Source organism: Chiroxiphia lanceolata, chromosome 8, assembly GCF_009829145.1.
Source record: "Chiroxiphia lanceolata isolate bChiLan1 chromosome 8, bChiLan1.pri, whole genome shotgun sequence".
Lineage (NCBI taxonomy): Eukaryota > Metazoa > Chordata > Aves > Passeriformes > Pipridae > Chiroxiphia > Chiroxiphia lanceolata.
The window spans coordinates 3,416,922-3,437,026 of NC_045644.1; the positions used below are offsets into that span (position 1 = coordinate 3,416,922).

Below are 20,105 nucleotides of genomic sequence, written 5' to 3' on the forward strand. Positions count from 1 at the left end.
CAACTACTCAAATCTTCCTTCAGAGACAGAGGGTGACCTCATGAAATATTGATGTCACCCAGGAAAAGAACATCAAAAATATGTGCAGGTTCCTTGGTGTGAGAGAGATTTCTCATGCAGAGCATCTCGACTGCTCAGTGTCGACTGGAGCTGCGACACTAATGAAGCTCCTATCACAGCTGTGTTTATTGAACCATAAGGACTGAACCCACCCACATTTTAAATACTGGCCCATCATTTATTCATGTGAGAAAACCTTTACAGAATTTTGCAATACGAAACGATGGCTGCTATTCTCCAACTCCCCCATCACAACCTCGTAGCTCCTCTTCTTGCCTTTACAAATTCACAGGGTTCACGAATATCTTGTGGATTTTTTTTCCCTGGATCTCCAAAACCGCTGCAAACAAACCAAATGAAAAGCGCCTGGTCTTGAAAGGTTTAACCCAAAATTTAAGCTGAAATGTCCCGAGCATCCGCCACCCGGATTTCTCAAAACTATCAACTCCAGTGGTTTCTGGGCAAGCCAAGAAGGAGCAAACCTATACACTTCATCCCGAACGTGTACGAAAGTTTAGGAGACGCAACTTGCCTGGATACCAGAGGACATGTTCACTCACCAAAGCGTTTTCTTGTCCACCAGTGGGGCTCTTTGCTTGCTGAGAACCGGACCTCGGGGTGCAGCCTGAGCCGGTCGTACAGGTCCGTGGTGCCACACTTGGGCTGGCCAATGATGTAGAAATGGGGCAGGCAGCGCAGGCGGTAGTGTTTGCCCTTGTAATGGTACAAGTGGTTCCAAAATACCTTCCTGAGGTAATCGAAGACGATTCGAAAGCGCTTTGAATACAGTGCATAAGAGTTTGTTGCATAAGGGTCTGTGGTTGTGTTCCCTCTGTACTCTTCATACCAACAAGGGTTCTTGCTATTTGGAAGGAATTTGTTAGGAATTACTGAAAACATCTGCAACATAAAGAACAACAATTTCAGTCAAGGCAGCAAACAGTCAACAGTTATTTTCTTGCTTAGCATAGTAAGAATAGAAACACTATGTGGATATTTTTAACTCTTATTTTTTTAAATACGAAGCTGACCCCACCTATTGCTTCTGATGACACCAGAACCAAATCCTGTACAAACTGTTGGACTGAGAGAGAAGTATTTAGAAATCCTTTTATTTTAAGGCCAGAAAGGGCCTCAATAATCCTCCAACTCCTCTCCAGCCCCAGGAAGTGAATTTTAAACTCAAACATGTAATACTCAGATCAAATTACCTTCCAGTTTTAGCTCTGCAATACAAGGTGTGCAATGACCAGATTTGCAGGAAGGAACACTGGTAAGCAGTTATTAGAAAGCCTCTTTTCTCATTTATCATTTAAGGTGACAGGTAAATCTAAGTCACAATGGTTTTGCATAAGACAAGGTAAAAATTCAATGAGGATGTACAGCTATGGGAATACTGCCTGATTTTTTGCTTCAAGTATCAAGACCACTTACATGACACATCCATTCTGCCCGTGACTCAGAAGGACATGATCTACAGTGTCAGCTTTACAGATGGTGTAAATCAGGAGACTCTAGATGGTGTTAATCACTATATGAACATGTAAGCAGTTGCACTTTTTGATATGTAGGTAAAAGATTGATCCAAAAGTCCCGAAATAAGGAAATATAAAGCAGTTTAAGAAAGGCTTCATACTTACATGTGGCTCTTGTTTCCTCAGTTCTCCTAAATCGGGGCGCTGCCTCGTGATAAACTCTATCTTTGAAGTAATGGTGTCAATAATTAATTTAATGCTTGAGTAATCCTTTACATATGAAATATTCATTTTTGAAGGCTGGTAATGGTCTTTCATGTCACTAAGGCTTTCATTGTCCATTAAGCTTGGATTGCTTGCAAAAGCTCCATAATGGAAGGGAGAAGGTATTAACAGCAGGCCATGCTTGGCTCCAGTCAGTATGTAGGATACCATCACCAGAGTCATTACAATCAACCCAAACATCAGGCTGCATAGCTTCCCCTTCCTCAAGCAGAAAAATCCATTCCAGCTCTCACAGTGGTCAGTCCTTACTTCCAAAACTGCGAGCCACTTCATCTGCCTGCTGTCGGTGTACAAAGGGATCTTGTTTTCCCCTTTGCAAACAGGACACTTCTGGTTATTGTGATCAGGCCCACGGCATCTGAAACACTGCCTGTGCAAGTCATTTGGTAATAAATGTATGCAACAATTAATACAATACCTCATATTACTACCATTAAACTCCTATATTAATGAGCCAAGCACAGCCATAAGAATGTTTCTGAAGCGTGTGAGTCATCTTCTGTAAGTCTGAAATTGTTTAATTCCTTGACTGATTCTGCAGCTACTCAGCAACGCAAAAGGACAGGTTCAAACCAGAATAAAAAGTGACATGTGTCACATAAAGAGAAAAAAAAAAAACAACAACCAAGACATAAAAATAGATGTACTCTGGATGTAGTTTCCAAAAATTTGGCTCAGTAAGAGGAATGTGGCGAAGTAAGAATCAGCTGCAAAACTGGCTCAAGTTTTTCCCATGGAACAAAATGAGAAGGAAGAAAAATTGTTACACAGTGTGAAAATATGCAAAAAACAAAAATAACTCATTGTCCTCTGATTTCTGTTGGAATAGGCAAATATGGGTAGAAATTTCCAGGTTTTCTTAAAATAAGAAGGTTCCAAACCAGACTACTGCTACTGGAAGCTTCATCTTCCCAGAGATGGTTTCAAAGGTTTGCACTGTACAACCTAAGGAAACAAAAAGAGATATATAGATATACACAGACATAATATCTACATTCCCCTTCATCCAAAGCCATAGCAAAGCACAAGTAACTTCACAATTCTATTGGAAAGATGTCTTCTGTTTGACAAGTGTATTAATTACAGCATTCATGATATTAATCCCAGGAAACATTTGGCTCCAGGTTCACAGTGAGCTGCCCCTGCTTTTCAATCACCCATCTGCTCACATCAAGGACTGGTTGCTGCCACAGGTAAAACTACACGACTTCCCACATCTGCTCACTAACCTATCTAACAGATCTTAATCTGCTCCTGAAATATGGGAGCATTTTTGGACAGTGTCCAGCAACACAGGTTTAAATAATTACACTCTGTCTCTACGTGGGGACCTTAAATTAACTGTCCTGAAGTCAGGCAGGATCCTATTTAAGAGAACAAGGCAGGGATAAGATAACAGTCTCCTATCAAATATATGAGATAAAAAGCCAAGCAAAAAACGCAATAGCCATGAGTAAAACATTCAGAAAATTGAAGTGAGTAAAAACCAGACACAAGGAAAGGCTAATGACGGGATCTCAGGTTTCTGGAGCAAATGATGGGTCCTCTTATTACCGCTACAACATGCTCAATCAGAGAAGTATTTTCATTACTTTTATGAGTCCCACAACTTGACTATTTTTCCTTTAGCTCTATCAACACCTATTTTTAATGCTTAAGAAACATTGCTACAACTCTAGATAATAATTCCTGTTTCATTCCTACAAAATTATCCTGATCAAATCAGGTAGTCACTTCAGATTAATCATCTTCCTCTAGCTGTGTTTTTGTTATGAGACAAAGTGTTTTTGTAAAAATTATTTGTATTCTTGATGTTTCTCCCACGTAACACTGACACATGTTAGAGGCTTTCTGCAATCAGAGCAAGTAGGCTGTGTCTCAGGGACTCAAGAATAATTAGATAAATATTGAACAAAAGTATTTGCAAAATAGTTTCCTAACAAAAAAAAAAAAAAAAAAAGTTCATGTCCTTAATGAGTTAATTCTCTAAGTCAGATGAGACAGACAGAAGTCGTGGCATAATCATTCCTGACTACATTTACAAAGGGAAAGAAATCAGTGAAAGACTTCTCCAAGAAACTAATCTTAAACACTTCTCCAAAGGAACAGAACTGTGAAGATTTTGATAGAAATCTGAATGACTAGAGAGACTAAATCAGATTCATTGTAATATCAAACCTGGAAAGTTTGTGCTTTCTTATACATAAAATATCCCCCCAATGAATGTTCAAAAGAAAGACCTTGATGGTTGTCCAAACACAATCAATGGTCCTGATGACTGGAGAGGAGGAGGACAAGAAAGGGATGTCCTGACAAGAAGTGAAAGGTTTCCTCTTTACAAGTAAATATTTCAGGCAGCAATGAGACACCCGAGTAAAAATTTTCAAAGGCGGCAGAAGTAGTGTCAGGGTAGATTCAGGCATCACCCACAGAGGCAACAGAGGAAACAAAACCAGAAATACTTCTAAAAAAGAAAACCTGCAAAAAAGGAGAGGATGGAGATGAGACCCTTCATCACAAAAGGTAGGAAAAGGGAGGTAGAAAACAAACCCCTCTTAAAAAAGATCCACGAAGAAGTGACTACAGGTTACAGCAGTACCCGTAAAAGATCTGGTAACCACAAGGTACCCTATAGCATCTTTTCAATTAAATTAATCATGTGCTACACATTTGTTTTTATGCTTCTTTTCCTAATCCTTTTACCCTGAACTCCTTCACTCTGACCCCCAGTGAGTATCTCAATACTCTCCCAGATCTCTGCTCTCTGGCTCCTTAGGTGTTTATTTTCAGAGAGATTATGTTACTCTGTTACTACAGTTTTGTTTTCAGAGGGACCACAGTTACTATGCACTGTCTACGTAGAATAAAGAAAAAAATACAGTTTATTTTCCATTCCTCTTCTAACAGGGATCTGAAACCTGCTCAGTGGTACTGATTGAATGGATTTATCTGAGTCTTATAGAATCTATTTTTTTTTCTATTATCTAGGTTTGTGTATTTGGTATTAACTCTCAAATTTTTTAAAAGAGCAATCAGAGATGCATTAATAAATACAGAGCACAGGATCTTATAAAAACCACATAACAATCTCTGTCCTTTCTTGTGTCCATTTGTGTTAATAAAATGGACTGGAATTCATTGAACCCTTCCCAGATGCAGACACTTCTCATGAAAATCTGCTACAAATGTTACAGACTCAAGGAAAAACCATGTTAACCACATATTTGACAGCTGAACTAAATGGTTTATCAGGAAGCTGATACAAAGGAAGAAAAGAGAAATATGTTTAGGCTACAGTAAAACTGAGATCTTAATCACAACCATAACTCATGTATACACACTACAACAGCCTGCCTAATTAGATGATCAGTTTGATGACCCATTACAGGGCAATATGACAGATTACTCAGCTAATAGAATAGAGACATTGAGCTCATTTTTTTTAATAACTGCTAGTTGCCAATGTACCATTTTACATGATCTTCCACTGTCATGTTCATGTAATAAAAAAAAAAATAAAAATGAAATAAACACATAAAAGTCAGGATAAAATTCCCTACTGCCACTCCTTCCTCTTTGCCAGGAAGCTTGCCAGAAGGGCAGGATCAGCCCTCATTCTCCTCATCCACCCCATGAAATCAAGACATTTATAGAATCTTTTTTTTTTGTTTGTTCCTTCCATTCAACATTCCCAGCAGTCATAACCACAGCCACCAACACACATCACCTTTTTTACATCTCACTGCTGAGAGCAGAAGGATTGCAGCAGAAGGAAGGCTGTGAGACTTGAGCTGGCAATAAACCATGTGTGCCTTTTTATATTTTAGTTGCAAAACTGCTGTCTGTTCGCTGGCAGAATATTACTCTCTTTACACAACCAGCAGTGTCTTTGTATATTGAATAATGTAGCATGTAATTTCCTCTTGTTGAGGTGAACAGTGAATTATTTATGACCTTGTCTATACGGCATTTGTCTGCTGTACATTAACGTGTGTCAGCTCTAACCACGAAGCAGAAATCAGCATCAGCCTTTGCAAGCTCCTTGGCCCTAAGCAATCCTCCTCAGAAAAATAAGGATATTTGGGAAATATCCTAAGTAGGAAACGTGGGTATACAAGATGACACACAGTGGAAAGGGGAAAAAAGGAATAGCTGTCTTAGGTTTCTATATATTCCCACTGAAGCCCAGGGCACCTGAATCACTGTTTCAAACTGAAGGAGGCTCAAGCTAACAAATATATTTCTATGCAGCAGAGAACTTAATAACAAACATGTGAGCCCTTTACTTTGCTAGTTTCCCTGTGCAATTCCTTCATTCTGTAAGAGGAGGAGCCCTTGGATGCTCAGGATGCAGGAGAAAAGGCTGGGAGGTAACACTTGCAGCTACCACAAAAGCAAAGAGCAAAAGGCTGAGCTCCCTGCTGGAGCTTTACACCAAACCTCTGAAAATGCAGTATCCAGCATGCCCTACTCATCCCCAGATGGGAAGCTAAATAAGGTAAAAAGAGAAAATACCCCTAAAATAAAACATGCAAGACTTTTCATCATTCACATGGTTTTGTTGACTATATAAAAATATTTCAAATTCTATTTAAATTCTATTAAATAAACATTTAATAAAATTCCTCCCTTTTCTCTTAAAGGATTGTAAGGGAAGACTGCAATCAAACTGGCTATGGAATCACAGAAACATGGAATCACTGAGGCTGGAAAAGTCCTTTCAGACCATCGAGTCCAAGTGTTAACTCAGCATTGCCAAGGCCACCACTAACCCATGGCCCCAAGTGCCACATCTACTTGGGTTTAAATCCCTCCAGGGGTGGGGACTCCACCACTGCCCTGGGCAGCTGCTCCAGGGCTGGACAACTCTTTTGGAGAAGAAGTTTTCCTTAATATCCAACCTAAACTCCCCTGTTGCAACTTGAGGCCATTTCCTCCTGTCCGAACCCTCGGGGGAAGAAATCAACAGTCTATAAGAAGAAATTGCTTTCGTATGCTCAGTCATACAACTACAACTCTCCTCTCAACTATGAATAAGACAAAACAGATGGAACAGATTTTACATGCATATACATCTTCTGGATATCTAAGTGTATGATCTGTTTTTCAGGTCACCAGCCTTAATATTTCATATGTTTTCCTGTCTGTCATAATTCTTTAAAACAAAGATAAAATGAACTTTTTTCTAGTAGTCTTCAGGCTAAATTTTGTACTAGCCTTGTTACTTTTAATCATATTCAGCTTCTCCTACTACCACATGAAAGGGTGGCATGCTGTTAACCTATTATAAACGCACTTCAAGTACCCCAGTAACACATTTCCCAGCTAGGGGTTTGACTGCTTCTCTGGTTTATGTCAATGGAGCTACAGCACTTTGTTTCCCCTCTTCACACAGTATAATTAAAACCTGGAACTCACTGAGGCCAAAATTGTGAATGTATTTGAAAAACATTAGACAATTAATGGAGTGTAACTGTATCAATGGTTGCTATCCTCAATTCCCAGAAGCTAGAAAGGGATGGGGATCAGAGAAATCTATGAATACCTGTTCTTACACTCTTTTACTCCCTATTTATTTCTGGCCAGAGGCAGAAGGGAGGGGCACAGGTGTCTGTGCCAGTTGAAGATCTCAGGTGAGACAGTTGTGTTGGGTAGGTCACAGCCTAAAATGTGGATGTCTAAGGCAAATCAGAAAATAATCCCTCAGCTCTCAGGTGAGATGGGATGAAGCCCAGCCAATGTCCCACAGCTACAGTTCCCCCAAACAGGCTCCACATCTCACAAACCACACCTTCTATTTTCTTTCTGTCCTTTTTCCTATTGTCCCTCCAGTCAGGCATCACTTCAAGAATTTGCATGTTAATGTGTTTATTAGAGCTGAGAGAAAATGGGCTCTTTTTCCCAAGGAATCTTATTACTTCCCACTAAAAGTAAAAAAACCCCAGAACTATTAATATATGGAAACACAAGAGTGCTTCCTGTTCGTGCTCTGTTGCAGCTGCCTGAAAGGTTGGAGGCAGGTGGGGGTCAGTCTCTTCTCCCAGTAACAAGTGAAAGGACAACAGAAAATGGCCTCAGGTTGTGACAGGGAAGGTTTAGATTGGATATTAGAGAAAAATTCTTCACTGGAACATGGAAGCAGTGGAGTTACCATCCCTGGAAGGATTTAAAAGTCATGGGACTTGGGACATGAGTTAGTGGTGGCCTTGGCAGTGCTGGGGAGATGGTTGGACTCCATGGTCTGAGAGGGCTTTTCCAACACAAATGATCCTGTAAATCTAAGTTGTGATGTTTGTTATTTATCCACGATATCAGAAGTAGTTGCGTCACAAGAAGACACTTCAGCTGAAGCATCACCCAATACAGACACGTGGAACCTGTCCTCTGCAGCAGGTAACCCTTGCCTTCCTTCTTTTTTTCATTTGAAAGCTACAGATGCTATACAAATAAGGCTAAACACCTTTAGCAAAAAAACAAACAAGCAAAAGATTAGGCAAAAGAGAATACTGCTGGATCTCATCTGGTCAGTAATTTCTGAAGGAGCACACGGCTTCTAATTTAATATATCTAATGACATTCTTCAAGTAATAGCTTTGTTGTTTTACCCATAGTCTCCTAATTGTTTCCACTAATCTGGAGAAGTATTCTTATTGCCAAAGTGCCCTCCCTGCCAAATCAGGAAGGTTTGTTTCATTCAAGTTCTCAGTTTGCACTGCTGCTGGTTTCTGAAATCTCAGCGCAAAGCTGATCCCACGCCCTCCACGAACACTCCAGAAATAAACTTCCCTTTGGAAATATTTCACTCTCCAAAGCTCCTGTGAAGACAAGGCTGTCATTAGTCACAAAAAGCTGTAGGTCTGTAAGTGAAATGCTGCCCACAGTCGTACAATGATAAACTTTCCGTGACTCACATCGAGAGGAATGGAAACATGAAAGGGCAAAGTGAGGCTGGTAGAGTAAAATCCTCATAACATTTTCATAGGGAAAAAAAAACCAACAAAACCAACCCAAAATATTTAGTAGCAGTGCAGCACAACCATGTAATTGATTTTCCATTCCTCCATCACCCATTGCAACCTTGCCCACGGCAACAGGGACCAGCTTTGTCCCTGTACAACAGCAATTTTTTAGCTATAAGTTTATGACTCTGGACACAGAAAACCCACAAAACTTTACAATTATGGACACTTTTTAGCTATCAAGCTTACTGGAAATTATTTGAATTGAACCAGACTGCAGGCAGCACAAGGATTTTTGCTCTTAGACACCATCTGTTCAGAACAACCCGAAGTATTTGTACAAGTGTAATGAAGTATTTGTACAGAGGGAGGAAGTTCATCCTGCCAGTGGGCAGGTTGTACCATTTAAATACAATAAAAAAACAGTAGAAGTAAAAAAACCTGAGCTAAATTAAAAAAAAAAAAAAAAGGAAATTATGTAAGGAAAGGAGATAAATAATTGTAGATTTTCTCTGTCCTGCTTGTTGGACACATTTGGCTCCTCAAGTTAACATTTTTTGAAATAAACTTTGCTTGAACTCACATCTATTTACCTCAGAGAAATCAGCAAGCTGCCAGAAAGAAGATATGTCAATAAAATGAAGATCATGAATCACTGACCTCTGCAAACTTCTGGCAAAAAAAATATGAGAAAAAAAAACCCAAACAAAACAATAAAAAAAAACCCCAAAATGCAATTGCAGTGATTTAGAAAAGCCAAGGACTCATTACAAAGCTCAGCAACCTCCTGCAGACTGAAGTTATGTAAAGTTCCTTTATTTACTTAACCCCCCTAATTTTTAAAAAAATCATCAATAAATGCAACTCCCAAGAAATTACATAAACCCAATACAACCATTTTCGCGGCAATCAATTGGAAAACAGCTACATTCTCAAAGGGGGAATATGTGGTCACAACCCATAATTATACATTCAACCTGTTGAACAACTGCTGCACTTTTGTCCAAACATAAAATAATCTTTAAAGAACCCAGTTCTGGGGCTTCTTAAAGCCAAAGAAAACCTCCTGAATCCCCACTGAATCAGCAATCTCGCCTAAATAACAACTGTGGCTTCTTCCATAACCCAGCTGGTTTCTTTCTCAAAATCTGATCCAAACACAATCTGCTCCTTCCTCATCAATATACTCCCAAAGAAAATGCGAGAGTGGAACAAACGAAACGCTCCATGTGCAGAAGAAAAAAAAAATAATTCAGCAAACTCCCCTAAAATCAGCATCAGGGTGGTTGTTTCAATCACATAAGAATGACTCTTATTATTTGTGCTGCAATGCTCAGGAAATAGTTACTGAGATTGAATCACCGCTCAATTAAGGCATAAACACTGCCTGAATAAACAGATTCTTGGAAGCAAGGAAAAAAGAGGGGGGAGTGGGAAGGGGAGCTCCTTGTCCTGGATCAGCTACAGCAGGGTCATGGCCTCTCCCAGAAACCTGTTATTACACCTGAAGTCTTGTGCAGGTTCCTGGAAATTACCAAGGTCCAGCTTCTTGTACTCCTGACGTGCCACATCCACACGTTTTGATATTGTTGTTTGATCTGCCTTGAAAATGTGAAAACAATAAAGCTTGGTATTACCCATTTTTAAATTATTTTTCAGCAGAAAAAAAATACCACTAATTGTATATAATTATTTCCGTACTCTTGCTTTCTATTTTATCTGATTGAAATAAGTCTAGATTCAGATTCATCATTTATTTTCGGGTTGCTTGCAGAATAAACAATGCAGGCAGGAAAATAAAATAGGATAAAAGTCAGCCAACCTCTGGCCTACTGATAAACTCTGAGCTAAACCCTCCCATTTAGATCTAAACTAGCACAGAGGTTTAGAAGATAACAGACTGGTTCTTCCACATGTAAGGCAGGGATGAGATCTCCCCAACAGCTCCACCACAGCAACACCCGCCTCAGATCCACACAAGGTCATTTTCCAAAAGCTATTCCCACTCAAAATTTATATGGAGGTGTCAGAATTTGGGGCATCAGCAGTGCTCCAGCACTTCTCTAGAAACAAAGGTCCAAAAACCCTGGAAGAAAAAAAGCACCACTAAGCAGCCACCCAACCTGTGCCACCACAAAGCTCCACGAATCCCTCCCCTATGTCAGGGCAGAGCTCCCAGCAACGTTTTAAATCTTTCTTCTTGTACAAACAGGGAGCAAAGTCCTCTTTTGATGCATTTGTAAGGATGCTTAGAGCAGAATTTTGCCTGTGGTACACACTGGCTTCTCTACTCTTGATCAAAACTTGCTGCCTACGATGTGCAACATCTCCAGCAATTCATCTTTTCCCTTCACTTAGTTCCTATTCATCTCACAGAGTGTCTTGCTACAGAATCACTGACAGATTTATCTTGACTATGAAAAAATTGCACACTGTAAAAAAAACCCCAAACCTGTGTCTTTACATAAATTACTCCAGTGCATTTCTTCTCATAAAAAGCCACTTTAACCCAGTTTCAGAAATGATTAGGCATGGTCAAAGTTCAGTATCTTTATTTTTAATCCTCACGGTGACTGTGAGCAACCTCCCAGTATATCCCACATGGTCCTTGAGGTCATTCCATGGAAACAGTGGTAAACCAATGCATCCATCATGTGGGGCTCTCCAGATTCCTCTCCAGGAAATTTGGAACCAGATTAAAGAGTTCTGATATTCAAAATACAGTCAGAAATCATATCTAGTTAACAAAAACCACTCATTAAAATGATCAAATCGCTGAGAGCCAGAATAGATATAAAATACTGAAGTTAATGGGAGTTATTTTAATTTTTACCCCTTCCTAACTGTTTTTTCTTACGTGTCCAGAAAAACACTAATGCCAAAATAAGATAAAGACAGATGTAGAAGGTTAAATAATTTATTCAGTGATTTAATTTCAGTGAGAGTTCTTCATTATAAATTTGCCCTATATACTTTCTTTTGTTATATAGAAAAAAGGAAAATAAGCCAAGAGCTCCCTGTGAAGGTACAGGGATCACCTGAACTACAGCTTCAGGTGCAGAAAGTAGGTGTTTTATAAAGCTGGTCTTGCCACAGATGTTTTTATTACATTTTTAATAAGATCAAACATCTGTTGAAATTTCATTCCCAACACAGGGTATCACAATAGTTTACAATAATAGAAATTTTTACCTACCTGCTCTTTCAAGGAATACATCCACTATCATCCCACAAGTCAGGCAAATTCCTGTTATATGTACGAATGCAATAGGGAAGCAGGAAGAATGAAGGCTGAATCTGTTATGAAGCTCTTTCACTCCAGTTATTTTTATCAAACAAATTGAGGAGGTTTGGGGGTAGGAAGGTGGGAAAAAATATCATCTCTAAATACAGCTCCCATCCACCCTGCAGTCAGGCTTTAATCAGAAATAAAAAAGTACTTATCTTCAGAAAACTCCCGAGGCAAAGAATGGGTCTGGTATTGACAGAGCTCACGTACCAAACCCAGCTGGTTTTTTTGTTGCCTGTTTCTTTCTCTCAGCTGTCCATCCTGCTTTATTTTCAGGCTCCCAGGCCTGCTCATTGTTTGAGTCTCTGGAAAGATATTGCTGCAATTTACTCAAACAGCTCTTCTGGAGCAACTTGCTCAATAGAAACGTGGGTTTGCCTTCATGCAAAGCTCAGTTAGGTGAGGGTAACACGCTCACTGTCATCATCTTACCTGAACATGAGAAAAAGTTGTGGCTGCCCCATTCCTGGAAGTGCTCAAGGCCAGGTTGGATGGTGCTTGGAGCAACCTGGGATAGTGGAAAGTGTCCCTGCCTGTGGCAGGGGGGTAAAACTTGATGGTCTCTAAGGTCTCTTACAGCCCAAACTATTCTGTGATTCTATGAGATTGCTCTGAAGAGCCAGCTTCTCTGTGTCAGCCACAACATGAGGTTCAAGCTACTGCTGCAGATTGAAGCACGTGCCATCCACACCTCCAAGGATTGGGGAGGTGAACACCAAAGCCTCCTTGTGCTAAAGACAAATAAACCTTCCCATTCAGTGTGCCAGCTGACTCTTATTCAAGGAAGAGATGGAGGGCTGGTGTAGCACAGTTGGATTTGCAGGAAAGAATCTTTTCAGTGCTGAAGAGTTATTTTAAGCCCAGGTCTTTGTCTCTTGCATTGATTACTGATCCAGAACAAGCATGTGGGAGAAAAACGTTCTCAGAGTATTTCCAATGTCCTGCCAAGCATTTTCAGCCTCGACATGCTGCAAAAATAGTGGGCATTCACAGTTATGTTACTCTGATTACCATCTTGTTCTTTTTACACATTTGATTTTACTTGATTTTAGCAGCTGCTGCCTCAGGTTGATTTAAAGTGAGAAACAAATTCTTTCCACCATCTGATCTCTAATACTTTCTGCCACTTTGCAAGGGGGATGCAGTATAAATTGCTAAATCTTGTGGGTTGTGAGAGATCAGCTGCTAATTTGAGGCTGCTTTTGAGGGATGAATAACATTGTATGGAATAAATAGAATATGCATCACGTAATGCCTTCACTGCCTGTTTATCTCATGGTGTGGTAAAATGGTTTACATGCAAAAATGCAACCAAGTGGTATCTGCTAGAATTCATTTGATACACCTTCACACTTCATAAATAAGCAGTTTTTCTGAAAGGGGATCAGTCTACGTGATACTTCACTTTGCTTTAAACACAATATTGTTGTGACAATTCTAGAGCAACGTAACAGCTGCTCCTTTGATTTTTACTGGCTGGGAAGGGATTTTCCTCCACCTCCAAGTCGAATTTTCTCCACAAACTTTACTATCTTAACACAGTCATCTGAAATTTTTTTCCTTATGACTCATATATGGTACCTTCTCCATGAGACATACATTAAAATGGATGGAAAAACGTGTCTCATCCGTACATAAGTACCATGGAAGTGCTTTTTCATGAATAGAGCATTTCATCTTTCATCTAGTGCTGAGTGGGTGAAAGGAAACATACACAGCTGCATCCTGAAAAGACAAACTCAGCATTAGAGTCTGTCGTTAAAGTTTCTTGTAAATTCAAACAAAAATTAGTCAACTAAAACTATTCATTGATGCCAAATCAAAACTGGGGCTTTGTTTCAGTACTTTTAAAAAAACAACTGTGTTCCAAGCTTAGTAGTAACTTTTATAAATGTTCAACAACTTTAATTCTTTAAGCAGTGACACATCAGATAAAACTCAGCCCATTAACCAAGAAACCACACATTTGTGCAAAGTGAATTAGACTCAAAGTCTGAAGTGCAGAACCCAAAAAAAGAGCTAAGTAGTGTCAAGAAATCTCTAATTAGTCATCTCTGTAAGAGTCACACAGTATCACCAGATAAAATTCTTGCAGGTAACTTCTGGCTACACCTAATTAAGCAAAACCTTTCTGACATAGTATCATTATATTGCTTTCAGCTTCTGAGAAAAGTGTTTATTCTGCAGAAGTTGAGAACATTAACTTCCAAAGTCTCCTACCACTATTCCTAAGTGTTTCATCCAAGGCTTGGCTCCATCACTCATCTGTAGCGTGTGCTCTTTAACCACACAAAAGTGCAAGACATTTTTACTAACCAGCTTATAAAATACCACCATTGTGAAGACATTTCTGCAAGTTTATACTCTGGATTTTGTTGCCTATAAAGATACATGTTGTTAGCAGAGCACACACTTGATATGGAACCTGGTGCCATTTGATATTGGATTAAAACACTCATTACTGTCCTCTCCTATCTTTAGATCATCACATCTAAAGAACAACACTTCTATCACAAACTTCAAAGAAATTCAAGTATCTTAATTTGCTGATTTCCACTCTTAGAGGAAAGAAGACGTGTTGCACTCTTTCACCAGCCTCTCAAAAATATCACAGCTCTTGATACTATTTCCATAACACGGTAAAATCTAGCCCAGGAATCTTGCAGCTGCACAAAGATCCCAGTTTAAAACAGTAACAACAAAAGGGGAAAAATCTATGCTATGTGTGGAGCCCAGTAAGTAAACACTGTAACATCCAGAACAGCAGTAAGATAAATCTGTTCCTCAGCCACTGAGTGGTTCCCTGCCCTGACTTGGCTCCGTATTCCTGCAGGTTTCACCCGTGTTTGGCTTCAGTTTACTTGTTTTCCACTTGGAAAGAACACAACCACAAATACCTTTTCATGCTTTACGTTGCACTTAAGCTGGCCTGCAGACTGTAAACAAGCAGGATAAAAATCTGAGAACGTTCTTTGCTGAATTTCCATGAAAAGAAACCAGCGGGGAACAAAATAAAAAAATCAAAACCCCAACTCTGCATAATGATGAATGTACCAAGAGAAATTTGGCACGCACTCCCTCACACCCTGCTTCTTCTGCAACATTTTCTGTAATATAAAGACAACATTTAGCCCAGCAAACTAGATGGTCTTTATTTGTGGGCAGAGGCAATTCGAGGCAAGCGCTCCAAGAGACTTTTTTTTTCCAATGGATATGTTAATTATTTAACTTCTGTTGTAGGGAGATTATCCCAAACTAACCTTCCACTCTCCCTCTCCTTAACCTGCAGCAGGGTCAAAATTCACTTTTTAGGGTCTTGCTGTGAGAAATTGCAAAAAAAAAAAAAATATAAATTCCCAGTCTTGATGGAGGTCCCAGGTGGCACAAGTGCCTAATTCCTTCTATCGCAAACTCCAAAGAAATTCAAATATCTTAATTTACTGGTTTCCACTATTAGAGGAAAGAGGACATGTTACAGTCTTTCCCCAGTCTCTCAAAAATATCACAGCTCTTGATGCTATTTCCACAACATGGTGAATCATGATGGTAAAATCAGTAGGTGATCCCTACTGATCCCTACCTGAACATTTCTTGGGTGCTACACAGGGATGCCTGAGGCCAGGCACCTCCTGAGATGGCCCAGAGAACACAATTCTAAGGAGAAAGGGGGAACAGAAACCTCTCACTCCAATCAAAAATCCTTGTGTAGCAGGGCACAACTCAAAACTGAACAGTGGGAGGCAAAATGAGGTCTTATTTTTAAACAGCAGTGCTTGTTGATATATTTGGTTCCAGACAAAGAGAGGAGGGCACAGAGTCACTACAGGACATTGCAGCTGAAATCAGACCCAGTTCTGAGCTCAGGTTCCACTTCTTGAAATAAACCATTTACTGAAGCAATTCACAGAAGAAATCTGAAGTGACACCAATTCCATCAACTGCAGTTGGCAGGCAGATTTTCAAGAACAGATGTATGGCTGTTAATGGTAACCCAAAAAACTTAGTTTCTAATGCAGAAAAGTGGAAGTAAGTGTTAACATTATAAAACTCTGCAGAGAACTGGAAGCATCTCCAAAATACAACCCACAAAATACTTTGTGAGGACTTATCACTCCAACTTTAGCAGAATTAACATGTCTAACCAAAAAAACATCTCCAGCAAAATACCTCCCAAGTTTTGAAATGCATTTCCATCTGTTAAATTTCTCTGTTGCCAATAGTGTTTACCTTGAGTCAAAGACACGAATCTTTGATTTCATGAGATTAATGTAATAATCTGGTTTAGGCTGTTAATGCATTCCAAGATCTCAGACACACAGGAGACTAAGATGGCATCAAGAGCATACAGATGCATTTGGAGGGTGGTTTTAATGTGATATAAACTAGAATTTCCCTAATACATGTCTGATGCAGGGACTACGCTGAAATAAAATCTTCCTAGGGTGTCTTAGGCTGCAAGAGATGGCTTCCAAGCTCATTTATTCTTTCAAAACACTTCTATATAATATAAATAATATCACTAAGGAAAGCTCCTAAAGCCCTATCAAATAAGTGACTACACAAGCATTCTAGGAAAGCAATGCACATTTCTCAAGAGTGACACATAGCCACTATAAAACAATGATAAATAAAATATGTATATTATGAGCAGATAACTGTAGAGAAATCAGCTGTATTTGTCAGCAGAAGAGCTCAGTCCAGATGATGCATCAAGCTGCAGCTCCAGAGTCAAGGCTCCTGCTAGTGCCTCAGATCCAGGGAAATGTGAAAAATGGGTCTGTACTGAGCTGTTCTACCAATAACAGTATTGAGTTCCTGGTGTTTTTGTAGTGGTCACCAAAAGGAGCTGTATGATTTTGGGAATAAGGCATTGTAGATGCTGGCCCATGCTCAGTCTCCTTTACCACTTTCCACCCTCAATAACACTTAAGAAAACACAGCAGGTGCCACCAAAAGCCACATCAATCATTGTCTTCTACAAAGATCACTCCACACCCAAAGCTAAGGACAGCAATATGCAACAAAGTGCCAAAAAATGCCACATTTTCCATCAAAGCTTCAGGAATGTGACTCACCAGCAGTTTTGGACACTGCAACCCCTCCACCCTGCCTCATGTCCTTTACAGCAGAGCTCCCACAAGAGCAACACTGCCCACACCCCATCAGCTCTGCTTGCCCTGGCTCCAGAAGGAGCAGCTCCAACACTGAGTCAGCAGCCTTATCAGGGAATCTTGTTACAGTTAGAAAAGATCTCCAAGATCTTCAGGTCCAACCATCAACCACTGCCACCTTCACCACTAAACCACCATCACCACCTCAGCACTGTCATCCGTATGTGAGAGCCCTCCTGAATCTGGGCAATGGGGCTGCCAGGCTGTTTTTTGGTTCAGTTTTTTATTCATGAAGTGCTCTCTCTGGTGCTCTCCCCACGAAAAATAAGGGCAAAATAATTGTTCCTTGAGCTCATCTCCTTGCTTATGCTTTCAAGGAAGAGTTGGCATCTCGAGTGTGATGAGCCCCTTCTGTGTCTCCAAAGTGCTTCAGGAGAGCAGGTCCTGATTTGCAGAGCTGGAGCAGAGCTCCAAACCAGAGCCAACAAGGGAAGGCACCCAGGGATCAGTTCTCTGGCCCTGAGGGAAAAAACAATGAAAGGCCAGGTTGGACGGGGCTTGGAGCAACCTGGGATAGTGGAAGGTGTCCTTGCCCATGGCAGGGAGGGGAATGAGATGATCTTTAAAGTCCCTTCCAACCCAAAGTATTCTGTGATTCCATCACTCTACTATATGAATAACTGAGCCAGTCCTGCTCCTTTTATAGCAGTTACTCCACCAGTATGTGGAGAAATTAGGCATTCTAGAACCCATCCATCCTCGTTGCATAAGAGAAATGATGTCTCACCACTGACTATTTGATTTAATTTACAATTTTCCTGCATGTTTAAATCCTGAAAAATGCCTTCAGCATCCAAATCATTTATAATCAAAGTGACTTCAGAAGATCAGAATAATCTATAAACTCAGAAAAGCTCACAGTTCTTCTCATTAAGTGAAAAAATAAATTATATGCTGATAACATACCTCGGTTTCTTTGTTGCCTGGCTCAGTGTTATAAATTACACTTTGATAATAATAGTGAATCAGAATGAAACCTTAAAATTGTATGGGTTTCCTTCCTTTACATATGAAAACTTGCATTTGAAGTTATTCTTACTTTTCCTCCTAAAGGTTACTTGTACAAGCTAAGCTACACCAGCAAAACAGAGCTGGAACAGACAAAATGTATCCTCCAAATATGAACATAGAAAAACAACATATGTATTACTTCACTAATCTTCCTACACCTTCTGTCCAACCTGAAAACTAATTAAATGAGTAAATGCAGTAGTTTCATTGTACCCATTCACGTCATGCACAGGAGACTTGGGGAATGCCAGAATTCACTCAGATACACCTTGGAGTTTGGTTATGGTCCATGTACATCAGACTTTTGGGGCATGGAGGGTGTGTAACTCCCAAAGGCAGATGTCAGAGTGCTTTTCAGAGGTGCCTCTCAATTCGTGGGTGACAAAATGACACAGTACTGTTACCTACACTACCATATGCCAAGAAAATTTAGATCTTGTAACTCACCATTCAGAATCCCATTACATGGGAACTGAGGGATTTTGAATGAAATTCAGTGTATTATACAAGATAGAAAGTCACAGGCAATGCAATTTCTAAATAAACCAAGGCAGACAGCACTGAATCTGACTGTCCCCAAGTAACCATATTAAACTGAGTGAATTTCAGCTTTTTCATAAGCTCAACACACAGAGAAAGTCAATTTTCCAAGCTTCCCAAGCTGCAGTCATGCTCCCCATCCCAGAGCTGTGCCAGAACCTGACTGCACCACAGTGACTGTGAGCACTTTTTGGGGCCAAAGCTGGCAGATGGCACCTTCAGGAGCAATGGTGCAGGACCTGCAGTGAGGAAATGAAACCCTCAGTCTCATAAACAACTCTCAGTTAAGAACTGGAGCCCTCATTAATATAACTGGTTTCATATGAGGTGCTAAAACACTAATTCGCCGCATTTAGAAGCCAACACCTTTTTTATTAGTTAAGGAGTGTTTTGCTGACCTTTATTTTTGCTCAAGCACAGAAGAAAACAGAGGGGGAGAGTGTGTCATATACTCTGCCTCCAGCTAGTGAGTGCCATGTTAAAGTACATTTTTCACCTCAGATGAAAAATGAAGGCAGGTAGCCTTTCAGCACAGCTGCTCCTGAGGACTCAAATGGAAAATAATTTGGAGAGCAACCCTCACATAATTCACTCAGAACAATGGATTTATGTCCTCCAACCTGCAGGAGATCCACAGAGCGAGTATGACTCCATCCCAAACTGAAACCTGAGGGAGAGGACACATTCAAATGTAAAAACAAACTGCAGTATTGCCACTGAGGGAGGGGGGAGGGGGAAGAAAAAAACCAAACCAAAACAAACAAAAAAACCCAAAGAAATGAACAACAAACAAACAAACAAACAAACAAAAACAAACCAAACCAAAAAACTACCAAACCACTGATCATTACCCTTCAGGAAATCACTCAATCTTCAGCCTTTCTGCTTCAAGTCCAGAAAATTAAATTTCCCCTTTCTAATGGTGCTGCCTTTGAGTACAGGCCAAAAAAACAAATAAGCACAAGGCTTCTGTGACCACGGAGCAGGATGAGGGTCTGCACCTGTCAGTTTGGCACCTCGGGTAATGGGAGGAAAAATGCACCATGGAACACCAGGACCCAGATGAGGAGCCCTTTTCTCACTCTCACTGGTGAGCAATTGGTCACCTCATCCTGCTGCCTGACACTGGTCATGCTTATTGAGGTTGGAATAAACAGCTTTGCATTGGGTGCCAAGTGATGCTTTTCCACTTTGGAGATATATCCCCATCTGTCCATCTTTACTTCCACTTTTCTTTGAAGCCTTTAAACCCTGAGGATGAGCTGTATCATTCTGTAAGTGGATGCTGCTCTCTGATTTTAGTATTCCTTCCCCT

At 40.1% G+C, this 20,105-nt stretch overlaps 1 protein-coding gene across 2 annotated transcripts in view; it reads right to left on the reverse strand.

Annotated features, from left to right (window-relative positions):
* Positions 1–20,105, reverse strand: part of CHST15 (carbohydrate sulfotransferase 15) — a 47,558-nt gene that overhangs the window by 17,156 nt on the left and 10,297 nt on the right. For both annotated transcript variants that reach the window (XM_032695356.1, XM_032695358.1), the window contains exons 2-3: positions 1,701–2,765; positions 621–960 (exon numbers count right to left, since the gene is read on the reverse strand). In XM_032695356.1, the coding sequence (XP_032551247.1) occupies positions 621–960; positions 1,701–2,243 (883 nt within the window). In that variant the 5' untranslated portion in view covers positions 2,244–2,765. The remainder of the gene's footprint in view (positions 1–620; positions 961–1,700; positions 2,766–20,105) is intronic.